The sequence below is a fragment of the Crinia signifera genome, chromosome 3, assembly GCF_055691185.1.
Source record: "Crinia signifera chromosome 3, ASM5569118v1, whole genome shotgun sequence".
NCBI lineage: Eukaryota > Metazoa > Chordata > Amphibia > Anura > Myobatrachidae > Crinia > Crinia signifera.
In genome coordinates, this window is record NC_139219.1 from 14,336,565 (window position 1) to 14,364,254 (window position 27,690).

At 48.8% G+C, this 27,690-nt stretch overlaps 1 protein-coding gene across 5 annotated transcripts in view; it reads right to left on the reverse strand.

Annotated features, from left to right (window-relative positions):
* The window catches only part of TTC7A (tetratricopeptide repeat domain 7A), a 368,146-nt gene that overhangs the window by 328,191 nt on the left and 12,265 nt on the right, over window positions 1–27,690 (reverse strand). For all 5 annotated transcript variants that reach the window (XM_083175293.1, XM_083175295.1, XM_083175292.1 and 2 more), the window contains exons 2-5: window positions 19,919–20,082; window positions 18,144–18,312; window positions 2,561–2,691; window positions 230–348 (exon numbers count right to left, since the gene is read on the reverse strand). In XM_083175293.1, coding sequence (XP_083031419.1) covers window positions 230–348; window positions 2,561–2,691; window positions 18,144–18,312; window positions 19,919–20,082 — 583 coding nt within the window. The remainder of the gene's footprint in view (window positions 1–229; window positions 349–2,560; window positions 2,692–18,143; window positions 18,313–19,918; window positions 20,083–27,690) is intronic.

Consider the following 27,690-nt stretch of genomic DNA (forward strand, 5'->3'; position numbering starts at 1 on the left):
TCTGCATTGTCAGAAACGGCCGATAAATTGTCGAAATAGCAGCCGTTTCTGACCAAAAAGACGCGGATTCGCAGATCCACATGTTTCCTGACCTTCGGAATGATTCTATTACATATTAAATAATGTCATTCAGGATGTAACTGGAAGCTTAAGTCATACGTATGAATCTATTTTATACGTTCAGTGGTTTCCTGCTTTCAATTAGAAAAAGGTAAATTCGAGCACTTACCCCCTTTTGAAATGGGCTGCGTACGCTCCCTGTAATGCCACTTCGAGGAAATAGCCAAGCTCAAAATCCTGGCAGGGGGCGCTACCCTTAGAGCCCCGCGGCTGAACACTGTTTGCACTCTAGTGGTAAAAAAAAAAGAAAGAGAACTACATCAAGCACCAATGGATACACAGTACTATGCACACGCGCAAACCTTCCACCATCGAAAACGGGGCCGAATTCGGGGCATTCAAACAAATGGGTCTGAATGGGCCCTAAAGAGCTTAATTGTTTGCAAATATTCATATGAGCTATAAGGAAAGAAATAACGGGTGAAATGTAATAGGATGACAGCTTCAGAAAGTGAGAGATTTGGTAAGAAATATCCAGTTTTTTTTAAAGCGGCAATCATTTACACTGCAACATCAGACTGGTGATGTGGTAGGATGACGTAAACTGGTGTAAATGATTGCCGCTTTAAAAAAACTGGTTATTTCTTACCAAATCTCTCACTTCCTGAATCTCTCATCCTATTACATTTCCCCCCACACCTTCTAAGGATTGGACAACTATGGGCAACTTCCCTGCTCCACGTCTTCTCCACTCTTTAGAACAGGCATGTCCAAACTGTGGCCCTCCAGCTGTTGTGAAACTACACATCCCAGCATGCCTTGCCATAGTTTTATCATTCCCTAATAAAAGAAAACTGTGGCAAGGCATGATGGGACTTTTAGTTTCCCAACAGCTGGAGGGCCATAGTTTGGACATGCCTGCTCTAGAAGGTTTGATACATCTCCTCCTAACATAGTGGACTATAACATGCGGGGTTGTAATACATTTGGGTTGCGGAGGTCACTGAAGTTACTACTATGCTGCTGTCAGCACAAATATACACAGGGATTATATAATGACTACTTTGATCAGAATCTATTAAACACATTTTTTTGATCTCAGAACATCAAAAATACATACGGAGCATAAATATTCAATCATTAATAACTCATATTTATATCTGACCTTGGCTCTGCTGGATGCCTATGGCATTCTGTGCAATAAGATCAGTGGCGTAACTATATATTTTGCGTCCCCCCACCAAACTTTTTCAGCGCCCCCCTCTCTCTCTCCCCCTCCCCTCGGCGCCCCTCCCCATGCCCATACCTGACAGAGCCACATCTGCGGTCACTGTCCCGTCCAGTCTCCCGGCACCGGCTGATAATGAAAAGTGACTCTTAGAAAATGGCTGCCAAAACTGTCTGCCATACGGGGGCAGCCATATTCTAACTGTCAGTTTTCATTATCAGCAGGAGCCGGCGCCGGGAGCGAGTGACGGGACAGTGACCGCAGATGCGGCCGGGCAGCAGCGCAGTGGGTAACTATAGCACCGCAGCCCCCCCGGCGCCCATAGTTACTCTGCGCCTCCCCGCCACGGTGGGGCTGCGGAGGCATAGTTACGCCACTGAATAAGATAATAGGGTTGAGAAGATTAAGAGACCCTTTTATATATGACATAAAGGCGATCAGACAAGGAAAAAATATATTTTATATCTACATATGTACTAAGGAGGGTATCCAGTTGTCACTGGAAAATCATGGGGAAAGCAGAACTTCCAATTTTTCCAGATGTTTCGCAGATACTTGGGGGGGGGCAAACCTATGGGGTCACCCAGAAGAAAAATCCATTGTCTCGCACAAATACACACGTGCAGTGAAACCTGAGTGCTTTTGTTTTGCCTGAAATAAAAACCCTGATAAGCTGCAGCTCGCAATGGCTTTTCGGGGACAATAGGATGGCCCCGGTGTTAAAATGACCCACAGTAATTAATTGGAATTGGATACCCTCGAACATTAAAAGTGATAAATTGGAGAGCGATAAAGTACCAGTTAATTAGTACCAACTGCAATGTTACAGTCCATGTGTGAAAAAAGGTACTTGTTTCCTAGCATGGCGCCCATCGTATGCCATCGCATACCACTAATTAAGGTATGCGATGGGATGCGATGGGACCCGATTTTCGGGTCCTAAGACCCCCCACTGTACAATTTTAGTATCGCGTTGCATCGCATGCCATTACAATGGCATGCGATGCGATCAGACCCGATTTTTAATTGTACAGGCACCCTGATGGGTGATTACTATGTTAAATGCACCCCCATTGTTAACGCCACCCCCACTATCAACGCCAACCCGAAGCGTGGCGAGCGCAGTGAGCCCGAGAGGGGCAGCGGTACTCGTCCTCCGGCCTTTTAATACCCCCACTATCCACGTCGGTGTGGAGTTGATTCTATATAGTGTGGCAAGCGGACGTGGATTACTTCACATACTCAAAGGTCTTTGCAGCAAACGCCACCAACCTTCTCTAACTCCTGCAGGTAGACCTGTGCGATCCAGCTGGCCTTTTCAAAGCAAGCAACAGCCTCTTCTTCCCTCTCGGACAGGCGGGCATGCGAGGCAATGGTGGCAGTAGAGCGCTCCAATGACAAACCTTTAGGAGAACAATAGGATGGTTAGAATCAGAGTTTGCAGCAACCCCTGTGGACACAGACCCCCCCCCCCGCCACAGCAACAGTTCCTGTGTCAGACATTTATTGGCCCTCGGAGAACTCATTCTTGCTCACATACATGACAGTATTCATAGTATACATACCCATGCATAGTATTTTGAGGCTGATTTATCCTCTATAACTTTCATCCCATATTATCACTGACCACTATTTCCATGTTATGACAATGGTGCCATGCGTATATATATATATATATATATATATATATATATATATATATATATATATATATATATATCACTAGTACCCTGAATGGAATACATACAGATGGAGCATCCCTCTTCCTTGCAGGGGCTGGCGGTAGATTCGCCAAGCGCCGGAAGGCGATGCGCGCACAGGAGATGCACCTGCGTCCCCTTACTACGGAGCTCCCCACCGCTTCGCCGCCGGTCCCCGTCACCCGATCCCACCTCCCCGCTCCCCCCCCTAACCCTGCCCGTCTCCCTGAAGCGGAGACTGGCAGGGTTTTCGTCGCCGCCAGGAAACTGGAACATGCGTGCGTGTGGGATGCTTGCGCATCCCAGTCAGATGGAGCGCCGGGTCGCCAGTGGGGGCGGTCTGGCGATCCCCAGCACTGAATGAGCAGCGCTACATCTGTATGGGTGGCCTGTAGACGGGATGCTGGTGATCAGAATATCAATGCCGGTATCCTGACAGAGGTCTGTGTAAGTCTCTTCCCATGGCCTAAATTTAACCTCAAACATCCCCACCCCTAATGCACTCACCCCGCATTCTCACGCTCACTATTCCGCTCAGTATTCCGGTGTCGACATCCTCACCGATGTCGGGATTCCTCTGCCGGTCTTGTGGCCGTCATGATCGGCATTGTAAACGTCGGCATCCCATCGGCCGGGATGTTTACCGCATCCCCACTGAATGTATTTGTTTTCAGTGGATGCCGTCAATTTACCAACAGTCAAATTACCGACACATATATAATGCCGACCTGGCCAAAATGCAAACATTTAAAATGTAGACGAGTTTTTCATGATTATTTGTTTGAAACCAACTTGTTCTTACTTCATGTTCCAAGTGGGCATAGAGTTATACTATAATAGTGCGCCAAGCGCAGCGAGGCACCGTGCCTGGCGCATGCATGGGACGTGAAACGACTTTTTGACATGTAGACATTTTTAAGTGTTTGCATTTTGACCATGTCGCCATTTTTAACATGTCCTTATTTTGACTGCCAATGTTTGTTGGTAGTTTGACGTCTGTATTTTCAATGTCATCAAATCATACTGAACACGTTCACAGTGCTTTAAACTAGGGCGGTATTCAATCTGGGATTCCCACTGCCAGAACATCCCCACAGTCGGAATCCTGGGACTATAACTCGACAGCCAAAATTCAATGTTCCGGCTGTCGAGTGCCAGAAACTCCACAAATACCCCCTTAGGTCTGCACGTGTACTACCTCTGTCCTGTCTTTTTTATACTTTTGTATTTTTCTTCTTTTTTTTGTTATTATTCTACAATTTTGTAAAACTTCTTATTTCTTAATAAGAAGATTGAATAAAAAAAAACATGTTCAAAAACACATGATGGTATCTTTTACGACTAATTGGTGGGGATCCACCTGTGGCGGTGGACGATGTTGGTGCATGGTAGCGCTGCCTTTGGGTGGGGGGGGGGGGGGGGAGCCACGAATTTTATTTTATTTTTAATTTTATATTTGTTCTTATTTTTATTTTGTTTATTATAACATTTAACAAATAGAGAAACATAAATTGGATATTGTTAACATTTCCTGAAACTGTACGAGATCTTGCGCAACATATTTTTATTTGTGAAACAATGTCTAATGTACTTCACATCATTTGTCATTTCGTAATTTGACTATGCTCTCTTATTTTGTACCTGTTGCATTTGGTGCTTCAATAAAAATATATTTGAAAAAAAAAAAAAAAAAACATGTCAGAAGAAAATGTTAGATTTTATTTCTACACATCATATATATACTGTATCTTTATGCACACACATAAAATTAGCACCAAGGTAAATGATCTCTCAGGTAGAAGCACTGCAGCGTTCCTGGAAGAATGAGAAGACTAAAAAGGTAAATGTATCAAGCAGGGGTAACGCCTGAACTTTGCGTCCCTTGTTGAGTAATACATAACCCCACCTGCAGATGGCGCCATGATTATGTACAGGCTTGTGTGTATTTACTCATATACCATGTGCCTCAGTGGCGTACTCATTGGAAGTACAGTAACTGACAGTTAGGGGTACATTTTCTAAGGTTCTAAATGAAAAGAATATGTCTATCATTTTCTAGGATGCAATAGAGAAATGGTAGACAGAATCTCATACGTTGCTACGGGCAACATACCTTCTTTTCCATTTTAGAAGCTTTAGTAAATTATCCCCTTAGAAGCTGATATGAGCAATTTCTCCACTTTATCTCTCTCTAAGGTTCCATCACCCTCCCCCTCTGCCACTAATTCTTCCTGCTTGGCGATGAGAAAGCCGAAGGTCTGATACTGTATTATTTATTACCAGTTATTTATATAGCGCACACATATTCCGCAGCGCTGTACAGAAAATATTAGAACATTCACATCAGTCCCTGCCCCAGTGGAGCTTACAATCTATATTCCCTACCACATGTACACACAGACATTCTAGGGTTTGCTTTGTTGGGAGCCAATTTGACCCGAATGCGTCGACATTTGGGTCAAAAACCAGTGAAAAACCCCATGTCGACTTTTTGACTGTCGACATTTTGACTGTCGACCATGCCCATGTAGACCTAATGCTTGTGTCGACCTAATGTCCTGTCGACCTAGACCCATGTCGACCTAGACCCATGTCGACCTAAACCCACGTCGACGTAAACCCATGTCGACCTTGTTGCCTGTCGACCAAAGGATCCACACCCCTTTAAACTAAGCATTTTTAAGACACACGGGAAAACACAACTTCTACTAATGCTGTGTGACAACAAAGTATCTGTAAGGGCAGATGAGCGGCGCTAGGTGTCACCGAGAATTATGGAGCAAACACATAAATCTTAATACACAATCTCTTATATATTTAGCCAGATCTGTCACTCAACCCCTGTGGAGAACGTTCCTGTGTAAAACAGTTTCACTTTCATGTGTCTGACGTTCCACCCCCTTGACATCACCTCCCCCCGCCCAGCCAGGGCTACAGTACACGCCCACCATCCACCATTACTCCACAGCCACCATCCACCATTACTCCTGCACATCCCTACCCTCTGCCAGGACCCCCGCGACCCCCCCCGCGATTTGCGGGACCCCCCGCGACCCCCCCTCCCGCGATTTGCGGGACCCCCCCGCGACCCCCCCTCCCGCGATTCGCGGGACCCCCCCGCGACCCCCCCTCCCGCGAATCGCGGGACCCCCGCCCCTCCCGCGAATCGCGGGACCCCCGCGAATCGCGGGACCCCCACGACCCCCCTCCCGCGATTCGCGGGACCCCCGCGACCCCCCCTCCCGCGATTCGCGGGACCCCCGCGACCACCCCGGTATCCGGACTATTGTTAGACAGCACTTGCATCGACAGCCATTACATCGACACCATTAGTTCAACAGCTCAATAGGTCGACATACCATTAGGTCGACATGTCATTATGTCGACATGTCATTATGTCGACAGCTCATTAGGTCGACAGCTCATTAGGTCGACAGCTCATTAGGTCGACATGTTTTTAGGTCGACACTGCCATTAGGTCGACAGTGTCTATGTCGACAGTCAAAAGGTCGACATGGGTTTTTTCACTGTTTATTGAGCCGACATGTGCCGACAGGCGGTATTTCATGCCCTACTATCCACTAGGGCGTGGTGGGAGAATAAAATAGTGTGCCGAGCGCAGCGAGGCACCGTGCCCGAAGCATAGCGAGCGGCTGCGGTACACTTCAAACTGTGTCCATGTCGACTGTGTCGACATTTCGGCCAAAAAAAAACAGTGAAAAAACCCATGTCGACCTTTTGACTGTCGACATAGACTCTGTCGACCTAATGGCAGTGTCGACCTAAAAACATGTCGACCTTATGAGCTGTCGACCTTATGAGCTGTCGACCTAATGAGCTGTCGACATAATGACATGTCGACCTAATGGTATGTCGACCTAAAACCATGTCGACCTATTGAGCTGTCGAACTAATGGTGTCGATGTAATGGCTGTCGATGTAAGTGCTGTCTAATATCCGTCCCAGACCCGACCACCCCCTCCCGCGATTCGCTGGACCTCCGCGACCACCCCCTCCCGCGAAACGCGGGACCCCCGCGACCCTCCCGCAAATCGCGGGACCCCAGTGACCCCTCCCTCCCGCGAGACCCCTCCCGCGATTCGCAGGACCCCTGCATCCTCCCCTCCCGCGATTCGCGGGACCCCTGCGACCCCCCCTCCCGGCATTAAAAGGGCCCATGCCCCCCTCACGCAATTCACGGCACCCCCCATACCCCCCTTCCTGCGATTCGGAACCCCCCACGACCCCCACTCCCGCGATTCATGCCCCCTCCCGCGATTCACGGACCCCCGCACCACCCCCCTGCGCCCACCCTCCCTTGATTCACGCCCCCCTCATGCAATTCACGGCAACCCCCCACACCCCCCCTCCTGCGATTCATGACCCCTCCCGTGATTCACGGACCCCCGCACCACCCCCCCTTGACTCACGGCACCCCACGCGCCCCTCCCGCAATTCACGGACCTCCGCAACCCCCCTCCCGCAATTCACTAACCCCGACAACCCCCCTCCCGCAATTTGCGGACCCCCCTTCCCACGATTCAAGCCCCCCCGCGCCCCCGCCCACGATTTGCCGACCCCCGCCCCCTCCCGCTAACCGCGGATCCCCACACACCACCCCCCCCCCCCCCGCAATTTGCAGACCCCCCAGACCCCCTTCCGGCAATTCCACCCCCCAGCGGACCACCGCGGCCCCCGCTCCCGCATTTCACGTAACCCCGTGACAATGGGGGATCCTGTACCACCACAAGCAGGTACCGCCCCTAGGTGGGAAATCCGGCCCTGGCTGCCGCACTGCAGGTTTCCCCACTGCCCTCTGCACCAGCGCCACAACTTTTATCAATGTCTTGCCCACATATCACTATTATACAGCCTCCTGCTCTCATGCACGCTCACTCCCTCCCAGTGGGAGGAGACGCTCACCCACTGCCGGGAGCTGCATACTGTCCCCCACCCTCCTCCAGTTCTAGGGATGCCCATCGACCATTAATGATTTTCAAATAATCGATGGTTTATGGCCGATGTTGAATACTTTTGCCATCAATGTGGGAGGACACTGCCCTGCCTCCTATTCTCCTGCCCCGTAACTTCTGCCAGTGGAGACCCGCTCACCCTGTGTTGCCCACATTCCCCTATCATGCTTTACCGCCCAGCCTCCTGCTCTCATGCACCCTAACTCCCACCCAGTCGGAGGAGACACTGACTCCTGTATTTCTGTATTTCTGTGCTGCCACGCTGGACCCTCACCCACTGGCAGAAGCTCCACAGTGTCCACCACCCTCTTTAGTCCCCCGTATGCCCACACACCCCTATCACTACCCAGCTTCCTGCTCTCCTGAACCGTAACTTCCACCACTGGGTAATCGCTGACGCTGTGTTGCCCACATACCCCTATCATGCCTCATATCCCAGCCTCCTGCTCTCATGCACCCTAACTCCCACCCAGTAGGAGGAGACACTGACTCAGGGCCACCGTCCGGTACTCCTGTGCTGCCACGCTGGACCCTCACCCACTGCCAGAAGCTGCAATACAGGGCATCTTTCATACAATTCTAACCATATTTCTCACAATACAAATGTTCACAAATTAAGGGGCGTAGCCCCTTACGCCGGTGTGAAGAGCGCCCGTAGGGCGCGATGAATCACCTAGTAATCATAATAAGTATAAATAATAATACGAGCTCAAATTGGCGAATTAAAATAAAATTGCAACCATGAATTTAAGACAGCCCCTACCTGTTATTTTACAAACTCAGTCTGTAACATGGCAGTTAGGAGCTGATTGGTTGGTGGTTTATCACTTTCCATTTTATCACTTTTCGAAGCTTGATGCATCTGGCCTAAAGTAACAACCAGCCCCTGCCAGTTGGTTTTCAAACATTGGGGCAGATGTATTAAGCCAGGAGAAGAGATAAACTGGAGATAAAGTGGAAGGAGATAATGCACCAGCCAAACAGCTGTGTTTGAAAATGACAGTTTGGAGCTGATTGGCTGGGGCATTATCTCCTTCCACTTTATCTCCAGTTTATCTCTTCTCCAGGCTTAATATATCTGCCCCACTGCCTCTAACATGGCAAATAGGAGCTGATTGTCTGGTACTTTATCTCTCTCTATTTTTCTCACTTAAGCTGGCCATACCTGTACAGCAGGAAGGTAGCGCTCCAACCAGCCAACTAATGATAATCTAGCAGTGAGTGGGGGCAAATGATAATCAGCTGTTTGCACCGCACCGATATGCTGAAAATGATTATTTCAATAGGTTTGATTTTTTTTTTTTTTTAAATAATCATTCTAGTGTAAAAGGAAAGTTTCCACAACTGAGCGATAAGTATCCAGGTACTGTCCGGAGGATCGGAGCTGCCTGTTATCCGTGCACGGTGCACACACACACCCTCCGACCTCACTACAATCACATATTCCCCAATCCAAAACACCAGGGGGAACCTAAACTCTCACGTGATTTCCGCTGATCGCTGCACAGAGATGCACTTTCCTGCACTATAGAGACAGCGATCTTTCTCCTTGGGGTTGGGTTCATCAGAAAACACGTGTCCAGGCAGATTCTTGCTTCCCCCTATATCCAGCAAAGATCCACGGCCGATATATAAATCTTTTCAAAAATATAAATTCCAACCGTCTGTGTTGTTTGTTCGGCGAGCACAAGGAACAGCCTGTCTCTTCCTGTTGCAGGTGTCCACAGACCATTAGTTAAACCATATTGGAGACAATCCCAGCAGGACTGATGGCAATGACTCCCCCATATGCTGGCTGACGTCATTTCTATTAATTATGTGACAGTATTTTCAGGACCACACAGAACACTATTAAATTCATTTTGTTTGTTCCTCAATATAACCAATTTCCAGGTGATGAATAGCTTGGTACAGATGACTTGTTATACTGCTTAGGAGATATTGCAGATGCTGGTACCTTTGGTGTCTGTATACACACACAAGTAGTTGGGGAAATCAAAAGTCTCATCTAGTTGGCCGCAGTGTTTTATACCATTTTCCCGCGATTGGGAGCAAGCGGCTGATTGATTCCCCCACATTGCCCGATTATCATTCCAAGTAGTCGGCTTGTTGAAACGATGGGCCCGATTCAGATCTGATCGCTGCTGTGAAACCTTGCTACTTTTTTTCTTCGCTAGCCGACTGAGAGGTGATTGCTGGAAGCCAGCGTCTGGGGGGTGGTAACCGGAAGTTTCATGGGCATGATAAAAAACAAAACGCATGCGTGCCCAAGCATTTTAGGGGTGGGTTTGTGACGTCAGCTCCAGTCTCGATCAGGCTGATTTCAACGCAGCTGCCGAGTGAGTCCCTGCGATCAGTGGTGACCAGTTGGGAAATCATTGGATGGTGAGAGGTTTATAAATGGAATAACAAAATGACAGGGCGCGGGAACGGATTTATCGCACTTAGCAATAAAATGTAATGAAAAGATGGCGGTTATCAATTGAGAAAATGTTTTTTTTTTGGTTTCCAGCCGCAAAACGAAGAATCTTTAAATGTGCTATTTATAAGGTTTGATAAATGTCCCCTAACTTTTAAGTTTTCCCCAGTGAAGCCTTGTTTATGTTTCATGCGGTTAATGCAGAAGCCAAAAATGCAGCGGATGATCCTTAACCCCCTTCCGGGTTTTTTTTTAGGGAACACTCTCCCCTGGGAAAGCTTTTTCGGGGGGAGCGTTCCCTAAAAAATAAAATCCCACTGTGTTTCCAGGGGCTGGGCAGCGCCGCGCACTAGATCAGCCGCTGCCCGGCCCTGCCCGCGGCTGTGTGCCACATGATGTTAGCAAGGACACGCCGCACACAGCCGGATGGGAAGGAAGCAGGGCCGGGCAGCAGGAGCCGGAGCGGCTGAAGCTGAGCAGGAGCAGCTGAAGCTGAGCGCAGCGCTGATCTCAGCACTCAGTGGCGCTGCCCAGAAGAAGGGTGCGCAGGCAGTGGCACTGCTGCAGATTTGACGAGTTTGCCAGTCTGGGCACTGGCGCATAGCCCGGAAAAATTCTCGGGAGTGCCAGCGAAGGGGTTAAACCACATTTTACATAATTTGCCAAATCCGGCGTGGCCCAGAACACTTAGGGCCTGATTCAGGAAGGATCGCTAAGCAGCATACATTCCCTGCCTAGCCAGCCCATAAATCCTGCCTGTCGCCCAGCCAAACACCCGCCACCCCCCCATGACGCCAGCCGCCCGGCCGGAGCAGGCGTCGGCTCATCTGCATTCCCCAGGGAAAGCATAGCGTTTTAATGGGGGCGCCCACAAAACGCTGGCTGTTCCCTTGCTCCGCGCCCCCGCCCGCCCCCTCTGGAGCGAATGGCTCACCAAAGCCGTTCGCTCCTTTGGTCTGCACATGCACAAATACGCACATGCGCAGACCCCCCACCATCGGAACGAATCAGGCTCAATGTACCATACATTCCACTTCTCTCTGCACAGTGTGCGCTACAGAAATAACTGTCATTGTTCTGGTCACTTCCCACTGGTGATAGGAATTCTATATTCTACACATTGGTTTTCATACACATCACGTGTGATTCTTATTATAAATGGTAAGAGGAAGCGGGGAATAAACACAGGGACAATGGCTGCTCAGGGATTTGGGCATTTTGCCCTGTTAGCGGCAACTGGGAAAGAAGTATTTCATTAGAAGTTATCCCAGTGATAGGACATTTCCCATACATCAGGCACCGGCCCTTATTCTGGTTGACTCGCTCGGATGCGAATTTGCATCCTTGCGAGCCACTCTAACCCTGCCTTGCGAATGGTTAGCCGGCGCCACCCATTCAAGGCTTGGATGTTTTACATGAACAGCCATTCGCATGCCAGTGGGAACCTCCCCCATCTTTTGATGGTCGCCGAACATCGAATGATGGTGAAGGCGCACACATATGTAAGGGTGGTCCAGACATTTCTGCTCCTTACTGATACACTTAGGGGGGGAATTCAAGTGCCGGTGACTTGCTCACCTGGCCATATTCCCATGACACCCAGCACACTTTACGGCAATGGGTACTTTTCTAATAGGGGGTAAAGACGGTGAGATTTCCACTATTTTTCTATTTGATTTTGCTTCTAGAAGCAAAATATAATAGAAAATCGAATCAAATGGTTTTTTTCACATTCGATGCAGATTCGATCCCGATGCACGTTCACATTTGGTGGAAATCGAAGAGAAAATTGGTCTATATAGTAGAAATCGAATCAACCCACTATGAGTTATTTTAATAAGTAGATAAGGGATATAGAAATCTCTCATCATACATACTATGGTCGGTCTCGGCTTTGTACGGTTGGATGAAAACGGGGAATAAATGACTTAGTAACGATGCAAATAGCCTTCATTTCAGAGACAAGTGACACTGCAGCAAGTTGAGTAAACGGACCCTGGAGAGAGTTATAAGTAGACGCTATGATATACGGATGACGCGCAGCGTGACCTGGAACGGGACCAGCAACAATAAGAGGTGCAGAGGGCAGATGTTTCCCAGTGCTGGACACTGAACAGTAGCCGGACGGCGGTGCCAGAAACTACTGCGGGATTCTCCCACAACTTCAACACTGGCGTAAAGGAACCGCAAGGCCCATGTATAAATCCACACTGCTCCATCACTTGTCATGTTACAGGCTGGGTTTGAAAAATGACAGTTAGGAGCTGACTGGCTGGTGGTTTATCACTCTCCATTTTATCACTGTTTGAAGCTTGATACATCCGGCCCTCAATGAGGTTGGGACTAATTCAGATGTGGACAGAGTTGTACGGTAATGCAGCGGGGAGCGTCTATTACAGGTAGATTCCCCAGGTGTGGGTCATAGGGTCGACTGTATGAATGTCGACATACTAGGTCGACCACTAAAGGTACACAGGGCTGAGGTGGACACATGAAATAGGTCAACGGGTCAGAAGGTTGACACAAGCATTAAGTTGACAATGGGAAGGGTGAAAGTCAAAAGGGTTTTTCCTTTTTTTGTCTCGAATTTCGACATAAGTCGACATGGACACCGTATCAGTGTACCGCTGCGCTCGCCATTCTTTGGGCACGGTGCCTCACGGCGCTTGGCACACTATTGTATTCTCCCTCCACGCCCTAATGCAGGGGTGGGGAACTTTTTTCTTAAAAAGGCCATTTTAAATGGATAAAATCCTTCTGGGGGCCATATAAAAAATGTGCAACTTTTTAAGTACCTTTATTCCCCCGCTGATTACCTGCTGCCGGCTGCCTGTCGCATGAACTCGCCCCCCGGCGGTCTGTGCGGGAGACAAGGAAGGGAGTCTCGCGTGAGGTGGTGACGCGAGGCTCCCTTCCTTGTGTCCCGTACAGACCGTCGGGTGGGTGGGCGATCCACACAAACTGCCTACGGGGGCCGTTTAGGTTCCCCATCCCTGCCCTAGTGGATGGTAGGGTATGAAATGCCATCTGTTTTGGGGAAAAAAAACACAAAAAACTTTTAACTGTCGACGTTCCCGTTGTCGACCTACAGTAAGCCCTGTCGACCTTTAGTGGTCAATCATCATCGTGACGACCTAGCGACCATATCCCGATGCTTCCTGCTGCAGTAGTGACCAGGCTTCCGTCCTAGGATGCGGGCATTGGATAACTTACTGACCATCAGGCGGCTTGAGACATCATGGCGACGCCAACACCACCCGTTGCAGAGGTCAGGAAATCTCCGGCCTCTTAACGGCAGAGACACGCCCCGTTTCAGGAAACAGAGGCCACCGTCACCGCCTCCTCACCAGCAGACTGTCAATCACTGATAGTCTGCCGACGTCCTACTTTCTACATCGCGCGGTCCTGCACATGCTCAAAGTACCGTAAAAGGTGCTCTGCGATGCACAAAGGAAAGTCAACCACATCTGAATAACCCCCAGTATCATAAATTGGGGGAAATTTACTAAGACGCAACTTCACATGTGATGTTGCAATGGGCAACCAATCAGAATCTACTTCTTATTTACTTAGCACCCTCTAGAAGGGATTCGGTATGAAATCCCGACAGTCAAAATACCGACAGCTATTGACCGACCGTCAAAATCCCGACATGGTCAAAATACCGACATTTAAAATCCCGACAAGGTCAAAATCCTGACATGGTCAAAATACCGACAAGGTCAAAATACCGACAGAAAAAGTCCACATGACTTTCGGTCGACAGGTCGCGAGGTCGACATGGGTTTTTCCACTGTTTTTTTACCCGAATGTCGACACAGTCGACAAGGACACAGTTGGAAGTCAACTGCGACCCCTTGCAATGCTTCGGGCACGGTGCCTCGCTGTGCTCGGCACACTATTTTATTCTCCCACCACGCCCTAGTGGATGGTAGGGCATGAAATACAGTACCAACTGTCGGCACATGTCGGGTCCAAAAACAGTGAAAAAACACATGTCGACCTCACGACCTGTCGACCGAAAGTCATGTGGACTTTTTCTGTCGGGATTTTTGACCTTGTCGGGATTTTTGACCTTGTCGGGATTTTGACCTTGTCGGGATTTTTGACCTTGTCGGGATTTTGACCGTCGGTCAATGGTTGTCGGCATTTTGACCGTCGGGATTTTGACTGCATCCCCTCTAGAAGATAGTGGACAGGATCTGATTGGTTACCCATAGCAACATCACATGTGAAGTAGAATTCACATCTTAGTAAATTTCCCCCATAATGTAGCACTACAGCTTTATAGAAACTATGGAGAACTCGCATGAGATGTGGGCACCAGTGCGACTGAATCTCCGGGAAAGGTGTGTGACCTTATTTGACTATTATTAGATAACGCTTACGTTACACAGAAGCTGCCTGGTGCCTTGCTAGATAAGACATGCATAAACATGCAACGCTTCCCGGGATTACATACCATTCCATGAGATCTGGATGAGCAGAGAAGTCTCAGGACAGGCATTGCTGCAGACAGAGGAGAGCGATACGTAGGGAGCAAGATAACAGGAATATTCACAAAAAGATTAAGTTCCACTGATCGGGAGCGATCGCGGGTTTCACATCACATCGGCGCAACTTCCCAAAGCAGCAAAGACACAGAAAGAAGAAGAAGGTTAAGCTTCTGAGAATGTTGTGCAGGAATGTCCCTGTTTTCCAACACACTCCATATGTCAAGTGTCTCAAAAAAACACAACAAATATAGGGCCTTATTCTGGTTCACTTGCAAAAGCAAATTCCCTCTCTAATGGACAAAACCATGTGCACTGCAGGTGGGGCAGATGTAACGTGCAGAGAGAGAGTTAGATTTTGGTGGGGGTGTACTTCAAACTGATATCTATATTGCAGTGTAAAAATAAAGCAGTCAGTATTTACCCTGCACAGAAACAAAATAACTCACACAAATCTAACTCTCTCTGCACATGTTACATTTGTCCCCCTTGTAGTGCACATGGTTTTGTCCATTAAAGAATGAGTTTGCTTTTGCGAGTGAACACGCATCAGGACCATAATCTATTACCGTCAATCCTACAGTATTATGTCCAAGCTACAGTAGTAACTGTGCGTGTTGTGAAAAATGAAGGACGGTTGTGAAATACAGATATTTAGGGAAAATGTCATAAACTCCCATCCTAAAAGGCATTTTCTCAGGCCCAGGGAATGTCATTGTACCATTTATATAATATATATTTACTAAGGAGACTAAGGGCCAAATCCTATTAACCCCCGAAGGGTGCGAGTTGCTGTTCGGGTGCCGTTTTCACACTGAAAACGGCACCCAAATTAACCCTAACTCGCACTCTTCGCAGGGCCGAATTGGGTGAAATTTGCTTGCACCCCTAGGGAGGAGCGAGCACTTTTCAGCGAATTCGGGCAGCCATAAAGTGCGCCTGGTGTCGTGATGATTCGCCCTCGACGAATCATCCGCGCACATCGGGGTTAATAGGATCGACCCCTAAAGGTGCCCATACACTAGTGCGATTTGGGCCCTTTCCAATCGATTCCGACGCGTTGGGCCGAGAAATCGGGTGAAACCCGTCAAATTGCATATGTTTATCCTACGATTCCGATACAGTGCGTGGTCCCGTGCACATTGGATCAGAGCCAGAGATCGCAACTGCTGCCATCAAGATTTATCGGATCTACCAGCCCTTACAGGGATTGCATACGATACATCGAATGTGATCCTGCCATTCGGGAAGCTCCCAGGGAGCTCAGGGGAGATTGTATATGACTTTGGAGAAGTCACAGAAGTGTAAGGGGGCCTTAAGGTGTACATTTACTTCAGCTTTTATAAATGAAAACAGGTGCTGTTGCCCAATCATATTCTGTCTTTCATTTTCCAGGATGCAATAATGAAATCTGATTGGTTGCTATTAACACCAGCCCCTCTTTTCCTTTTTAGATGCTTTAGTAAATACGGTACTTGTTTCCTAGCACGGCACCACCGATTTTAATTGTATTGATCGTGGCCGCAAAAATCTAGCCAAATTGCATGCGATGCGATCGACGCGATTTTTGCATTAGAAACAATGTAAAATGGTCCCTGAGACCCAATTTTACATTGATTACAATGTGAAAAGCCCCAAAATCCCCCCTTTTCATAGCAAACCCCCCCTGATGGGTGAAATAGCTAGCACAGCGAGCCACCGAGCCCGAAGCGTGGTGAGCGCAGCGTGCCCCGCGAGGGGCCACGCATAACTTCACAGGTATACGCGTCCGCTCGCCACGCCTTGGGCTCGGTGGCTCGCTGCGCTCGCCACACTTTATAAAATCAACTCCACGCCGACGTGGATAGTGGGGGTATGAAAAGGTCGGAGGACGCGGACCGCCGCCCGTCGCGGGTTCACTGCGCTCGCCACGCTTCGGGTTGGCGTCAATAGTGGGGTGGTGTTAACAATGGGGGGCATTAACCATACTTAATACCCATGAGGGGGCATATACAATGAGAAACTGGCCATATTGGCCCTTTTCCCATTGTTCTCTATGTAAAATCGCGTCGATCGCATCGCATGCCATTATAATGGCATGCGACAGATGCGATCAACGTGATTTTAACGTTAAAACTCATTTAACATTGTTCTCTATGGGAAAATTGCGTTGATCGCGTCGGTTGCATCGTGGCCCATTATAATGGCCGGCAATTAAAGCTGGTAATTGACAGAAAATCGGGTCCATCACGTCGATCGCATGCCTTAAGTACCTTAACTTAAGGAATGCGATCAACCCCGACGGGCGCCGTGCTAGGAAACAAGTACCGTAAATACTGTATACTACCTGATGTGACCACGTTGCTGCTCCTTGTTATTTTAATTGCTGGACTGACGAGATAAATGTTATGTATTCCATAGTAACTAAACACAGCCGGGAAACCTGATAAATGTTTACAATAGCTTTAGGGCAGTTTATAAGTCGGCTGTCCGCATGTTATACAGGTAGTAAAAGTTATGGCGGAGATTACGGTCTGCAGGATTCATGCTTCGCCCAATGTTCACTTCTAAATAATTCACTTTAATAATACTCGCTGAAAGAAGTTTGGACAAGGACCGGTGATCAGTCCCTGGTCCGATGCCAATCCTATTGTCAGACCTGATTTGCAGCTGCTAATATCAGTGTTATGTTCAGAAACGGTAACTAAGGGATCTATTTACTAAGCCTTGGAAAGAGAGAGTAAAGAGCGATGAAAGAGCAGCCAAACAGCACCTGTAACATGACAGTTAGGAGCTGGTATTTTATCTCGGTTCACTTTGCCTTTCTCCACTGCTTAGTACAAAGGATCCGATTCAGACCTGCTCGCTGGGCAGAGAATGTTCAGAGCTCAGCGAGCAGGTAAACGTCGCACCGCACGAGTGAAATCCCGCCCATGTGCACTGCTGAGAATGCGTCCATAGCTGTGCACACAAATCCATTCGGAATCACTTAGCATCTAATGGATTCCCCCCTGTACGCAAGCGCCGATGAAGTCTAGACTTACTCAGAGCTGCGAAAGCCGTGGGGAGAAGGAGGCTGCTCCTCCCAATGGCAAGGGAACGCCTGCGTTTTCTGGGGTATTCCAAAAAAACAATGGGTTACCACCCCCAAATGGTTGCAGGGTGTCAACCACCCTACGTACGGCCAGAGAAGGCTGGACATTTTACATGGCTATGTTTTCTGCGAGCACGCATGTATTTCCCATCTTGCTCCGTTATAGAATGGTTCATCTCTGTATAAACAGCGCTTACCTTTAATGACAAACGCTTCGGTGAAAAGTCGCATCTTATAAATGGGCTCATCCTCCAACGAGATCTTGTCAAATCCAGCGCGAGCGTACATACTGATGGCGTCTCGGTAAGATCCCTCCGCGTAATGCAACTTCCCCAGAATCAGCAGCACTTCCGTCATGTACTGGTGCTGGCAGAAGACAACGCGTCATTGTTATTACAGATCACTTTACAAGAGAAAGGAAAATGATCTTTTGTTTCCCAGATGAATTATAATACCGGCATTTTGGACCTGTCACTCAGTACAGTATTGTTCATGTCATTGAAAGTGGCAAATGAAGAGGACTATTTGCTGGGGCGCGGCCTTTAAATTAATTAATAAAATGTAAAATATATGAATATTTGGTACTTATACTTGGTATTATCTGGGCTCCCATGTTAAATGCACCCCATTTTTTCATACCCCTACTATCCAACTACGCATGGAGTTGATTTTCTATAGTGTGGCGAGCGCAGCGAGCCACCGTGCCCGAAGCGTGGCGAGCGGACACGGTCTCATAAGAAAACCGGGAGTCCAGATATTACATAAGTACCGAATTTTTTATTAGTTAATTTCAAATATGTACATCTCCTTCACAAAGCAACATCCCAAATAATACAGGTTGAGTATCCCGCATCTGTATAGGCAAAAAAAACAAATATTCCAAAAAAGGTTTTCTGAATATTCCAGGTTTACTTGTTGTCTTTTTTTTTAAAATCCCCACCCAAGGCAGCAGTTTGCAGGCGTGGCCGGGTGTGTGAGGGGAAGTCATGTGACATCAGCTCAGCCCCCGATCAGCCTGATTCTATCACAGCTGCTGAGTAAGTCCTGGGCTACACACAGACTGCACACACTGGGGAATCATAATATGGTGAGGGGGTGTGGCTAGGTTTGTGAGGGAAAGTCATGTGACATCAGCTCTGCCCCCGATCAGCCTGATTCTATCACAGCCGCTGAGTAAGTCCTGGGCTATGCACACACTGCAGAATTATTATATGGTGAGGGGCGTGGCCAGGTGTGTGAGCAGAAGTCATGTGATGTCAGCTCCACCCCGATCAGCCTGATCCTATCACAGCTGCTGAGTAAGTCCTGGGCTACACACAGACTGCACACACTGAGGAATCATTATATGGTGAGGGGGTGTGGCTAGGTTTGTGAGGGGAAGTCATGTGACATCAGCTCCACCCCCGATCAGCCTGATCCTATCACAGCTGCTGAGTAAGTCCTGGGCTACACACAGACTGCACACACTGGAAAAATCATTCAATGGTGGGTGAGGTGCGAATGGATTTGCAGCTAACCGCCGATAACTGACATTTTCACAAACCTTCCGCAGCCTTGCACAGGGCGGGACTTCACTCTGGTGGGCGGGGGCTATCTGATCGCAGGGCTCTGCAAATTTATCAGGCCAGCGATCAGTTCTGAATAACCCCCTAGATCAGGACACATTATGGAAAAATTTATTTTTATTTATGGTAATATAATAACGTAATGTTTGGCGGGCGGCGCTGACCTGTACACTAGGTTAGCGAACAGGTCTGAATTACCTCCAAAGTACTAGCCAACCAGCTTCTGTTGTTTTTTTTTTTTTCAAACAAAGCCAGCAACATGGTAGCGAGGAGATGATTGGCTGGCACTTTATTTTACCCCTCTTTATCTCTAAGGAGGATTAGTAAATAGCCCCATAAGCATCCCAACAGCCCCCCCCCCTCCACTAGTAAGATCATAGCAGCGGACATGTGCATCTGTTACTCACCGGTAATTTGCCTCTGTTTAGTATCCCCGTTAGATAATTCTTGGCTTCGTGCAGTTTTGGCTCCATGCTCTCCAGTAATGGAATCGAGGCTTTGAGTTTGGCAACGTTCTCCTTCAAGCATTGCTCCAGCAGGGCCTCGGCCAGGAGCAGGTTTGTGAAGTCATCTGGAAAGGGAGGGGTTAAGGCAGATGTCACTTAGCACTAAATTCCCCATATAAAGCCGGATCCCACCCCAGAGAGCCATACAACAAGCTCGCTAGTCAGCGGCTGGAATCGTGATCAACAAAAGCAAAAAAAAAAAAAAGTAATTTGAGCAAATGAGAAGGTTAAAGAGGTGCTTTGTGCTGTTAATGTATAAACAAGCACTTCCTCTGCACAGCGGCGCAGTCCAAGGAAACGCTCCGGGCAATACCACAGAACTCAGTCACTGCTTGGACTTGGCAAAAGGAGCGTGTACATGTATAAAGGCACATTCTGTAACAGGCGTTGAAAAATATATTTGAAAAATACTCATGTCAACTTTTTTCATGTGTCAACCACGGACATGTTGGACTTTTGATCATTTTGACTGTGTCGACATTGTCAATGTTGACCATAAGGTGTCGGCCTAAGGACCAGGTACCCTAATGTAGAGGTGCTTGAATGATCATAATTCAAATATATTTGGCTGATTTCCGGGTAGTAAACAGTGACTGCCACAATTGAATTTGTGGTGCAGGGTTCCAATTTGGAGGTTGCATCTCTCTGTCTATTACCTCCATATCCCCATAGGCGGCTTCACTTTTCCAAGCAGACTCCTTGCTTTAGGTTGTGTCCCATTTTATGTCCTAGCTGGCTCCACCTCCATTCACTGATTTATTACTGGGTGGAGATGTGGCTGTGGCCCCGGGAGATCCAGCAGGCCCTGAATGGCCACCCCCCAGTAATACTTCACTGAAGACTCAGGAAGACAGAGCTGCCTGGGACAGAAAATGGGACAGCACCACGCCGCGGCAGAGTGCTTGATAAAAGGGGATCAGGAGGAAAGCCTACCCCAAGGTAGGGGGCCATGCAGGGTGAGTAGGGCTGCCACTAAATATTGAGGGGTCCGGGACTGATTCTAAAGGTGCCCGTACACTGAGGCGATTTGGTCCAATTTCGGCCGATTGCGACCAATCGGCCCGTTAAATCGGACCAAATCGCCTCTCCCTGACATGCAGTCTGGTCCGATGCGTGGTCGGACCGGCCCAGGTCCGACCACCCGTTCTGGGACCTCCCCCCAGGCGGCGAGGCTGGGGGGAAGCAGGGACACATGCGATCCATCAAAATAGATTGCATGCTTTAAATGGCCGCCAGCGTCTGGAGTCCAGAGGTGAAGGAGAATACTGCGCTGTATTCAGCACCGCTCTGATGGCGGCCCTGGGGGTCAGGGTAGTAGCACTGCTGGGAACCGGGGATCTCTCATGCTGAACATGTGTGTGTGTGCATCTGTGTGTGTGTGTGTGTGTAGGGGGGTCCGTGTGTCAAATAACTGTAATTTCGGGGCTAGATGACCCCTTTATCAAGGTGTACAAAACACATATATAACACACACATAATTTTGCTTATGTGAGCAGAGCTGTATTCAATGTATAATGTAACATAGTCACTCGCCTGGTAAACCGCATGGAAATATGCTATAGATGAAAGCCACAGATAGAACATAGAGAAACCTGCTGATCTACTCTATGGCATAGTCTGTAGTCTGCAAATGACACTGATATGGAACAACTCTGAAATGTGATCATCTCTGAGTGCAGAAATCTGCAGTATACAGTATTCCATACTGTAGGTCCCCAGCAGTACAGTACAGTACAGTAGCGTATGTATTTATGTAACACGCCTTAATATGTACAACCACACACCTGCAGCACAGGAACATGATATAATACATCCTTTTGTTCCGATGCCTTCTGAATACTGTCAATTTAGAATATTGGATTTATAATGGAAACACTTTTTAGTAAGGGTAACAATGTGTTACTCTCCTGATCTATGTATGTGAATCCGTAGGAAACAACAGAATCACTGCCATCAGTAACCTCCGCCTCCATTGCTGTAAGCCCCTCTATTATTAGGTAATCTCCTCCACACCCATATGTCAGTTCCTCCACACCCGTTCTTTGCTGTTTAATTTTCATCCGACAGGACGGCCTCATATCGGTACAAAAGTGCAGTGTGTACGCACGTTCGACCGATATGCTGCCATCCTTGCGACTATACTGCCAAAGCTGGAACGCCCATGTGGGCGTTCCATAGCTGCAGCATCTCTGGCAGGGTGACTAAAAAAAAAAAAAAACTGCGTGGGGTCCCCCCCACAGCCGTATCCAGCACCAGGCTGAAAGAGCCGGGGCTGGTATTAAAAAATCAGGAAACCCGACAAATAGGGCTTCGCTGATTTTTTAAAACCAGCCCCAGGCTACAGGTCTGGGGCTGGTTCCCAAAATACGGGGGACAAAATGACTAGGGGTCCCCCGTATTTTACGAAACAGCCCCAGGCCAAACCAGCCAGCAGGGTAATGCCACACCCGGGGGACACTTATTATATAAGGTCCCACGGCCAAAGCATTCAGCCCTCTGACCGGTCAGCCTGGCCAGGGGTCCTGGGGAGTGGGGACCCCCCCAATTAAGGGGTCCCCCTCCAGGACTTACCTGACCAGGCTGAAGCCTTGTGCTTTCCCCGGTGGCCCTGTGCGGTGGCCACCGGGCTGATCATTGTGTAAAAAAAAATAGAATAAAAACTATTGTTTTTTCCTATGGAACTATGAGTCCCAGCAAGCCTCCCCCGCATGCTAGGACTTGGAGAACCACAATTCCCAGCATCCGGGGCATTAAAGGGCCCGCTGGCACTTGTAGTTCCACAGAAAAAAAATTGATAAATAAATACACACTGACACATTAGAAAAATAAAAGTTTAATACATCCATTACACAAACACACTGATACTTACCTATCTTGAGCCCGTCGGTAGGTCCCAGGGTCCGGTCCGGTGGCTTGGTTCAGGGGCCTTGGTTCCGGGGCTGGTCCGGGTTTGGGGCTCCAGGGCTGAAGAGTCCGGGGTCCTGGATCCGTAGTAATCCAAAGGGGTACCTGGGGAAGCAAATCCTACTCGCCTGCTGTGGCGACCACCCCGGCATCTTCTCTGCAAGTAGCGCTGCTCCCGGCTGCAGTGGTACCCGCTCCGCCTCCGCTATACACTAGGGACGCAGAGATCCTTCTTCCTCGGCGTCTCTGCTCAAAATGATTTCTGGCCAATCAGGAGCCGAGAAAGTCGGTGTGTTTGTTTAATGTATGCATTAAACTTTTATTTTTCTAATGTGTCAGTGTGTATTTATTTAACTATTTTTTTACTGTGGAACTACAAGACCCAGCGGGCCCTTTAATGCCCCGCAGGCTGGGACTTGTGGTTCTCCAAGTCCCAGCTTGCGGGGGAGGCTTGCTGGGACTCATAGTTCCACAGGAAAAAACAATAGTTTTTATTCTATTTTTTTTACACAATGATCAGCCCGGGCCACCAGGGGCAGCACCAGGCTTCAGCCTGGTCAGGTAAGTCCTGGAGGGGGGGGACCCCTTTATTGGGGGGGGGGTCCGCACTCCCCCAGGACCCCTGGCCAGGCTGACCGGTCAGAGGGCTGAATGCTTTGGCCGCGGGACCTTATATAATAAGTGTCCCCCGGCTGTGGCATTACCCTGCTGGCTGGTTTGGCCTGGGGCTGGTTCTTAAAATACGGGGGACCCCTGGTCATTTTGTCCCCCGTATTTTTGGAACCAGCCCTGGACCTGGAGCCTGGGGCTGGTTTTAAAAAATCAGCGAAGCCCTATTTGTCGGGTTTCCTGATTTTTTAATACCAGCCCCGTCTCTTTCAGCCTGGTGCTGGTTACGGCTGTGGGGGGGACCCCACGCCGTTTTTTTTTTTTAATAGGTAAAAGGGTGACAGCTATAATTATGCCCTAACCCAGCCCATTATGATAATTTTGGTCACATGTGACGTGTCAATAGCCCAAATCGAGGCAGTGTGTACAGTGGTACAATCTTTTTCTTGCGACTGTTTGGACGGGAGTACATCAGACGTCGCAAGTAAAATTGTACAGGTGTGTACGCGCGTGTCGGCTGTTGTTTGTGGACGGTCCGACGGGAGTACGGTCGGCCGAACGGTTGCCAGAAATAGGGATTGTATAGATGTGTACCCAGCTTAAGATAAGAAACTTCAAGTCACAGGTAAGTCAACTCAGGTAAGCCCTACACAGTCACAGGTGAGTCCTAGACAGTAACATGTAAGTCCTACACAGTCACAGGTAAGTCCCTAGATAGTTACAACCTAAACAGTCACAGGTAAGTCCCCCATAGTTACAGCCTAAACAGTCACAGGTAAGCCCTACACAGTCACAAGTAAGTCAACTCAGGTAAGTCCTACAGTCATAGGTGAGTCCTAGACAGTCACATGTAAGTCCTACACAGTCACAGGTAAGTCCCTACATAGTTACAACCTAAACATTCACAGGTAAGTCCCCCATAGTTACAGCCTAAACAGTCACAGGTAAGCCCTACACCGTCACAAGTAAGCCCCCCGCAGTCAGATGTAAGCCCCCCACAGTTAAAATCTAAACAGTCACAGGTAAGCCACTAGTCACAGGTAAGTCCTACACAGTCACAGGTAAGCTACTAGTCACAGGTAAGTCCTACACAGTCTCAGGTAAGCCACTAGTCACAGGTAAGTCAACTGAGTTACAGGTAAGCTCCCCCCACCCAGTCACAGGTAAGTCCCCCACAGTCACAGGTAAGCCCTTCACAGTCACAGGTAAGTCATAGACAGTCACAGGTAAGCCCTACACAGTCACAGGTAAGTCATACACAGTCACAGGTAAGCCCCTACACAGTCACAGGTAAGTCATACACAGTCACAGGTAAGTCATACACAGTCACAGGTAAGCCCCTCTACAGTCACAGGTAAGTCATACACAGTCACAGGTAAGCCCTATATAGTCACAGGTAAGCCCCTACACAGTCACAGGTAAGATTACATAGTCACAGGTAAGCTCACATAGCCCCAGGTAAGCCCTACAGTCACAGGTAAGCCCTACACAGTCACAGGTAAGCCCTACACAGTCACAGGTAAGCCCCTACACAGTCACAGGTAAGCCCTACATAGTCACAGGTAAGCTCTACACAGTCACAGGTATGGCCCTACACAGTCACAGGTATGGCCCTACACAGTCACAGGTAAGTCCTACACAGTCACAGGTAAGCCCTACACAGTCACAGGTAAGCTACTAGTCACAGGTAAGTCCTACACAGTCTCAGGTAAGCCACTAGTCACAGGTAAGTCAACTGAGTTACAGGTAAGCTCCCCCCACCCAGTCACAGGTAAGTCCCCCACAGTCACAGGTAAGCCCTTCACAGTCACAGGTAAGTCATAGACAGTCACAGGTAAGCCCTACACAGTCAAAGGTAAGCCCTACACAGTCACAGGTAAGCCCCTACACAGTCACAGGTAAGCCCCTACACAGTCACAGGTAAGTCATACACAGTCACAGGTAAGTCATACACAGTCACAGGTAAGCCCCTACACAGTCACAGGTAAGTCATACACAGTCACAGGTAAGTCATACACAGTCACAGGTAAGCCCCTCTACAGTCACAGGTAAGTCATACACAGTCACAGGTAAGCCCTATATAGTCACAGGTAAGCCCCTACACAGTCACAGGTAAGATTACATAGTCACAGGTAAGCTCACATAGCCCCAGGTAAGCCCTACAGTCACAGGTAAGCCCTACACAGTCACAGGTAAGCCCTACACAGTCACAGGTAAGCCCCTACACAGTCACAGGTAAGCCCTACACAGTCACAGGTAAGCTCTACACAGTCACAGGTATGGCCCTACACAGTCACAGGTATGGCCCTACACAGTCACAGGTAAGTCCTACACAGTCACAGGTAAGCCCTACACAGTCATAGGTAAGTCCTACACAGTCACAGGTAATCCCCTACACAGTCACAGGTAACCCCTACAGACATAGGTAAGTCCCTACACAGACACAGTCACAGGTAAGCCCCTACACAATCACAGGTAATCCCCTACACAGTCACAGGTAACCCCTACAGACATAGGTAAGTCCCTACACAGACACAGTCACAGGTAAGCCCCTACACAATCACAGGTAAGTCCCTACACAGTCACAGGTAAGCCTCTACACAGTCACAGGTAAGCCCTACACAGTCACAGGTAAGCCCCTACACAGTCAATCTCCTACACAGTTACAGGTAAGTCCCTACACAGTCACAGGTAACCCCTACAGACATAGGTAAGTCCCTACATACACAGTCACAGGTAACCCCTACAGACATAGGTAAGTCCCTACATACACAGTCACAGGTAACCCCTACAGACATAGGTAAGTCCCAACATACAGTCACAGGTAAGCCCCTACACAGTCACAGGTAAGTCCTACACAGGTAAATCCCTACATACACAGTCACAGGTATCCCCTACAGACATAGGTAAGTCCTACACAGTCACAGGTAAGCCCCTACACAGTCACAGGTAATCCCTACACAGTCACGGGTAAGTCCTACACAGTCACAAGTAAGCCCCTACACAGTGACAGGTAAGCCGCTACACAGTCACAGGTAAGTTCTACACAATCACAGGTAAGCCCCTACACCAGGGGTGTCCAATCTTTTAGCGACGAGGGCCAGATTTGGTGAAGTGTAAATTTGTGGGGGCCAACCATTCAGCCTGACAGTCTTTGAATCATTAATCACATCAGAATGGTCCCCCACTTTGCCCCCATTCACTGTATGTTCCCCACTCTGCACCCATTCACTGTGTCTCCCAGCCTGCCCCCCTTCTCTTAATGTCCATCAGTGCCTACATTCATTGTATGTCCCCAAGCCTGACCCTCCTTCACTGTATGACTCCCATTCACTGTATGACCACCATTCACTATGTCCCCCACTCTGCCCCCATTCACTGTATGTCCCCCAGCCTGCCCCTCCTTCACTGTATGTCCCCCACTCTGCCCCCTCCCTTCACTGTATGTTTCACAGCCCCTTGTGTGAGCCAGAGGAAGGAGAGGTAAAGCAGGCACTGCAAGGACAGGAGATGCTTGGGCTCCCGCTGCCGCCCTCCTCCGCTCTGCATGTTATGGGAGCAAGCTTCCCCCTTGCTGCCCCCCTCCCCAAACACTGCTGTCACTGTGATTGTGGAGTAGGGTGATATATGATTGCAGCAGCAGGAGTAGGACACCAAATACATCTGACTGTGGAGGCCGGCACCTCCTCACTGCAGCAGACAGCAAGGTAAAGGCGCCGGGGCCCCACCTTTAGTGTCCTGTGCTTCCCACATCTGATGATCCGCCCGCTTCCAGCTGGAGGCTGCGGGCCACTTGAAATGACAGCCCGGGCCGCAATTGGCCCCCGGGCCTGACTTTGGGCATGCCTGCCCTACACAGTCACAGGTAAGCCCCTACACAGTCACAGGTAAGTCCTACACAGTCACAGGTATGCCCTACACAGTCACAGGTAAGTACTACACAGTCACAGGTAAGCCCCTACACAGTCACAGGTAACCCCTACAGACATAGGTAAGTCCCTACAGACACAGTCACAGGTAAGCCCCTACACAGTCAATCTCCTACACAGTCACAGGTAAGTCCCTGCACAGTCACAGGTAACCCCTACAGACATAGGTAAGTCCCTACATACACAGTCACAGGTAACCCCTACAGACATAGGTAAGTCCCTACATACAGT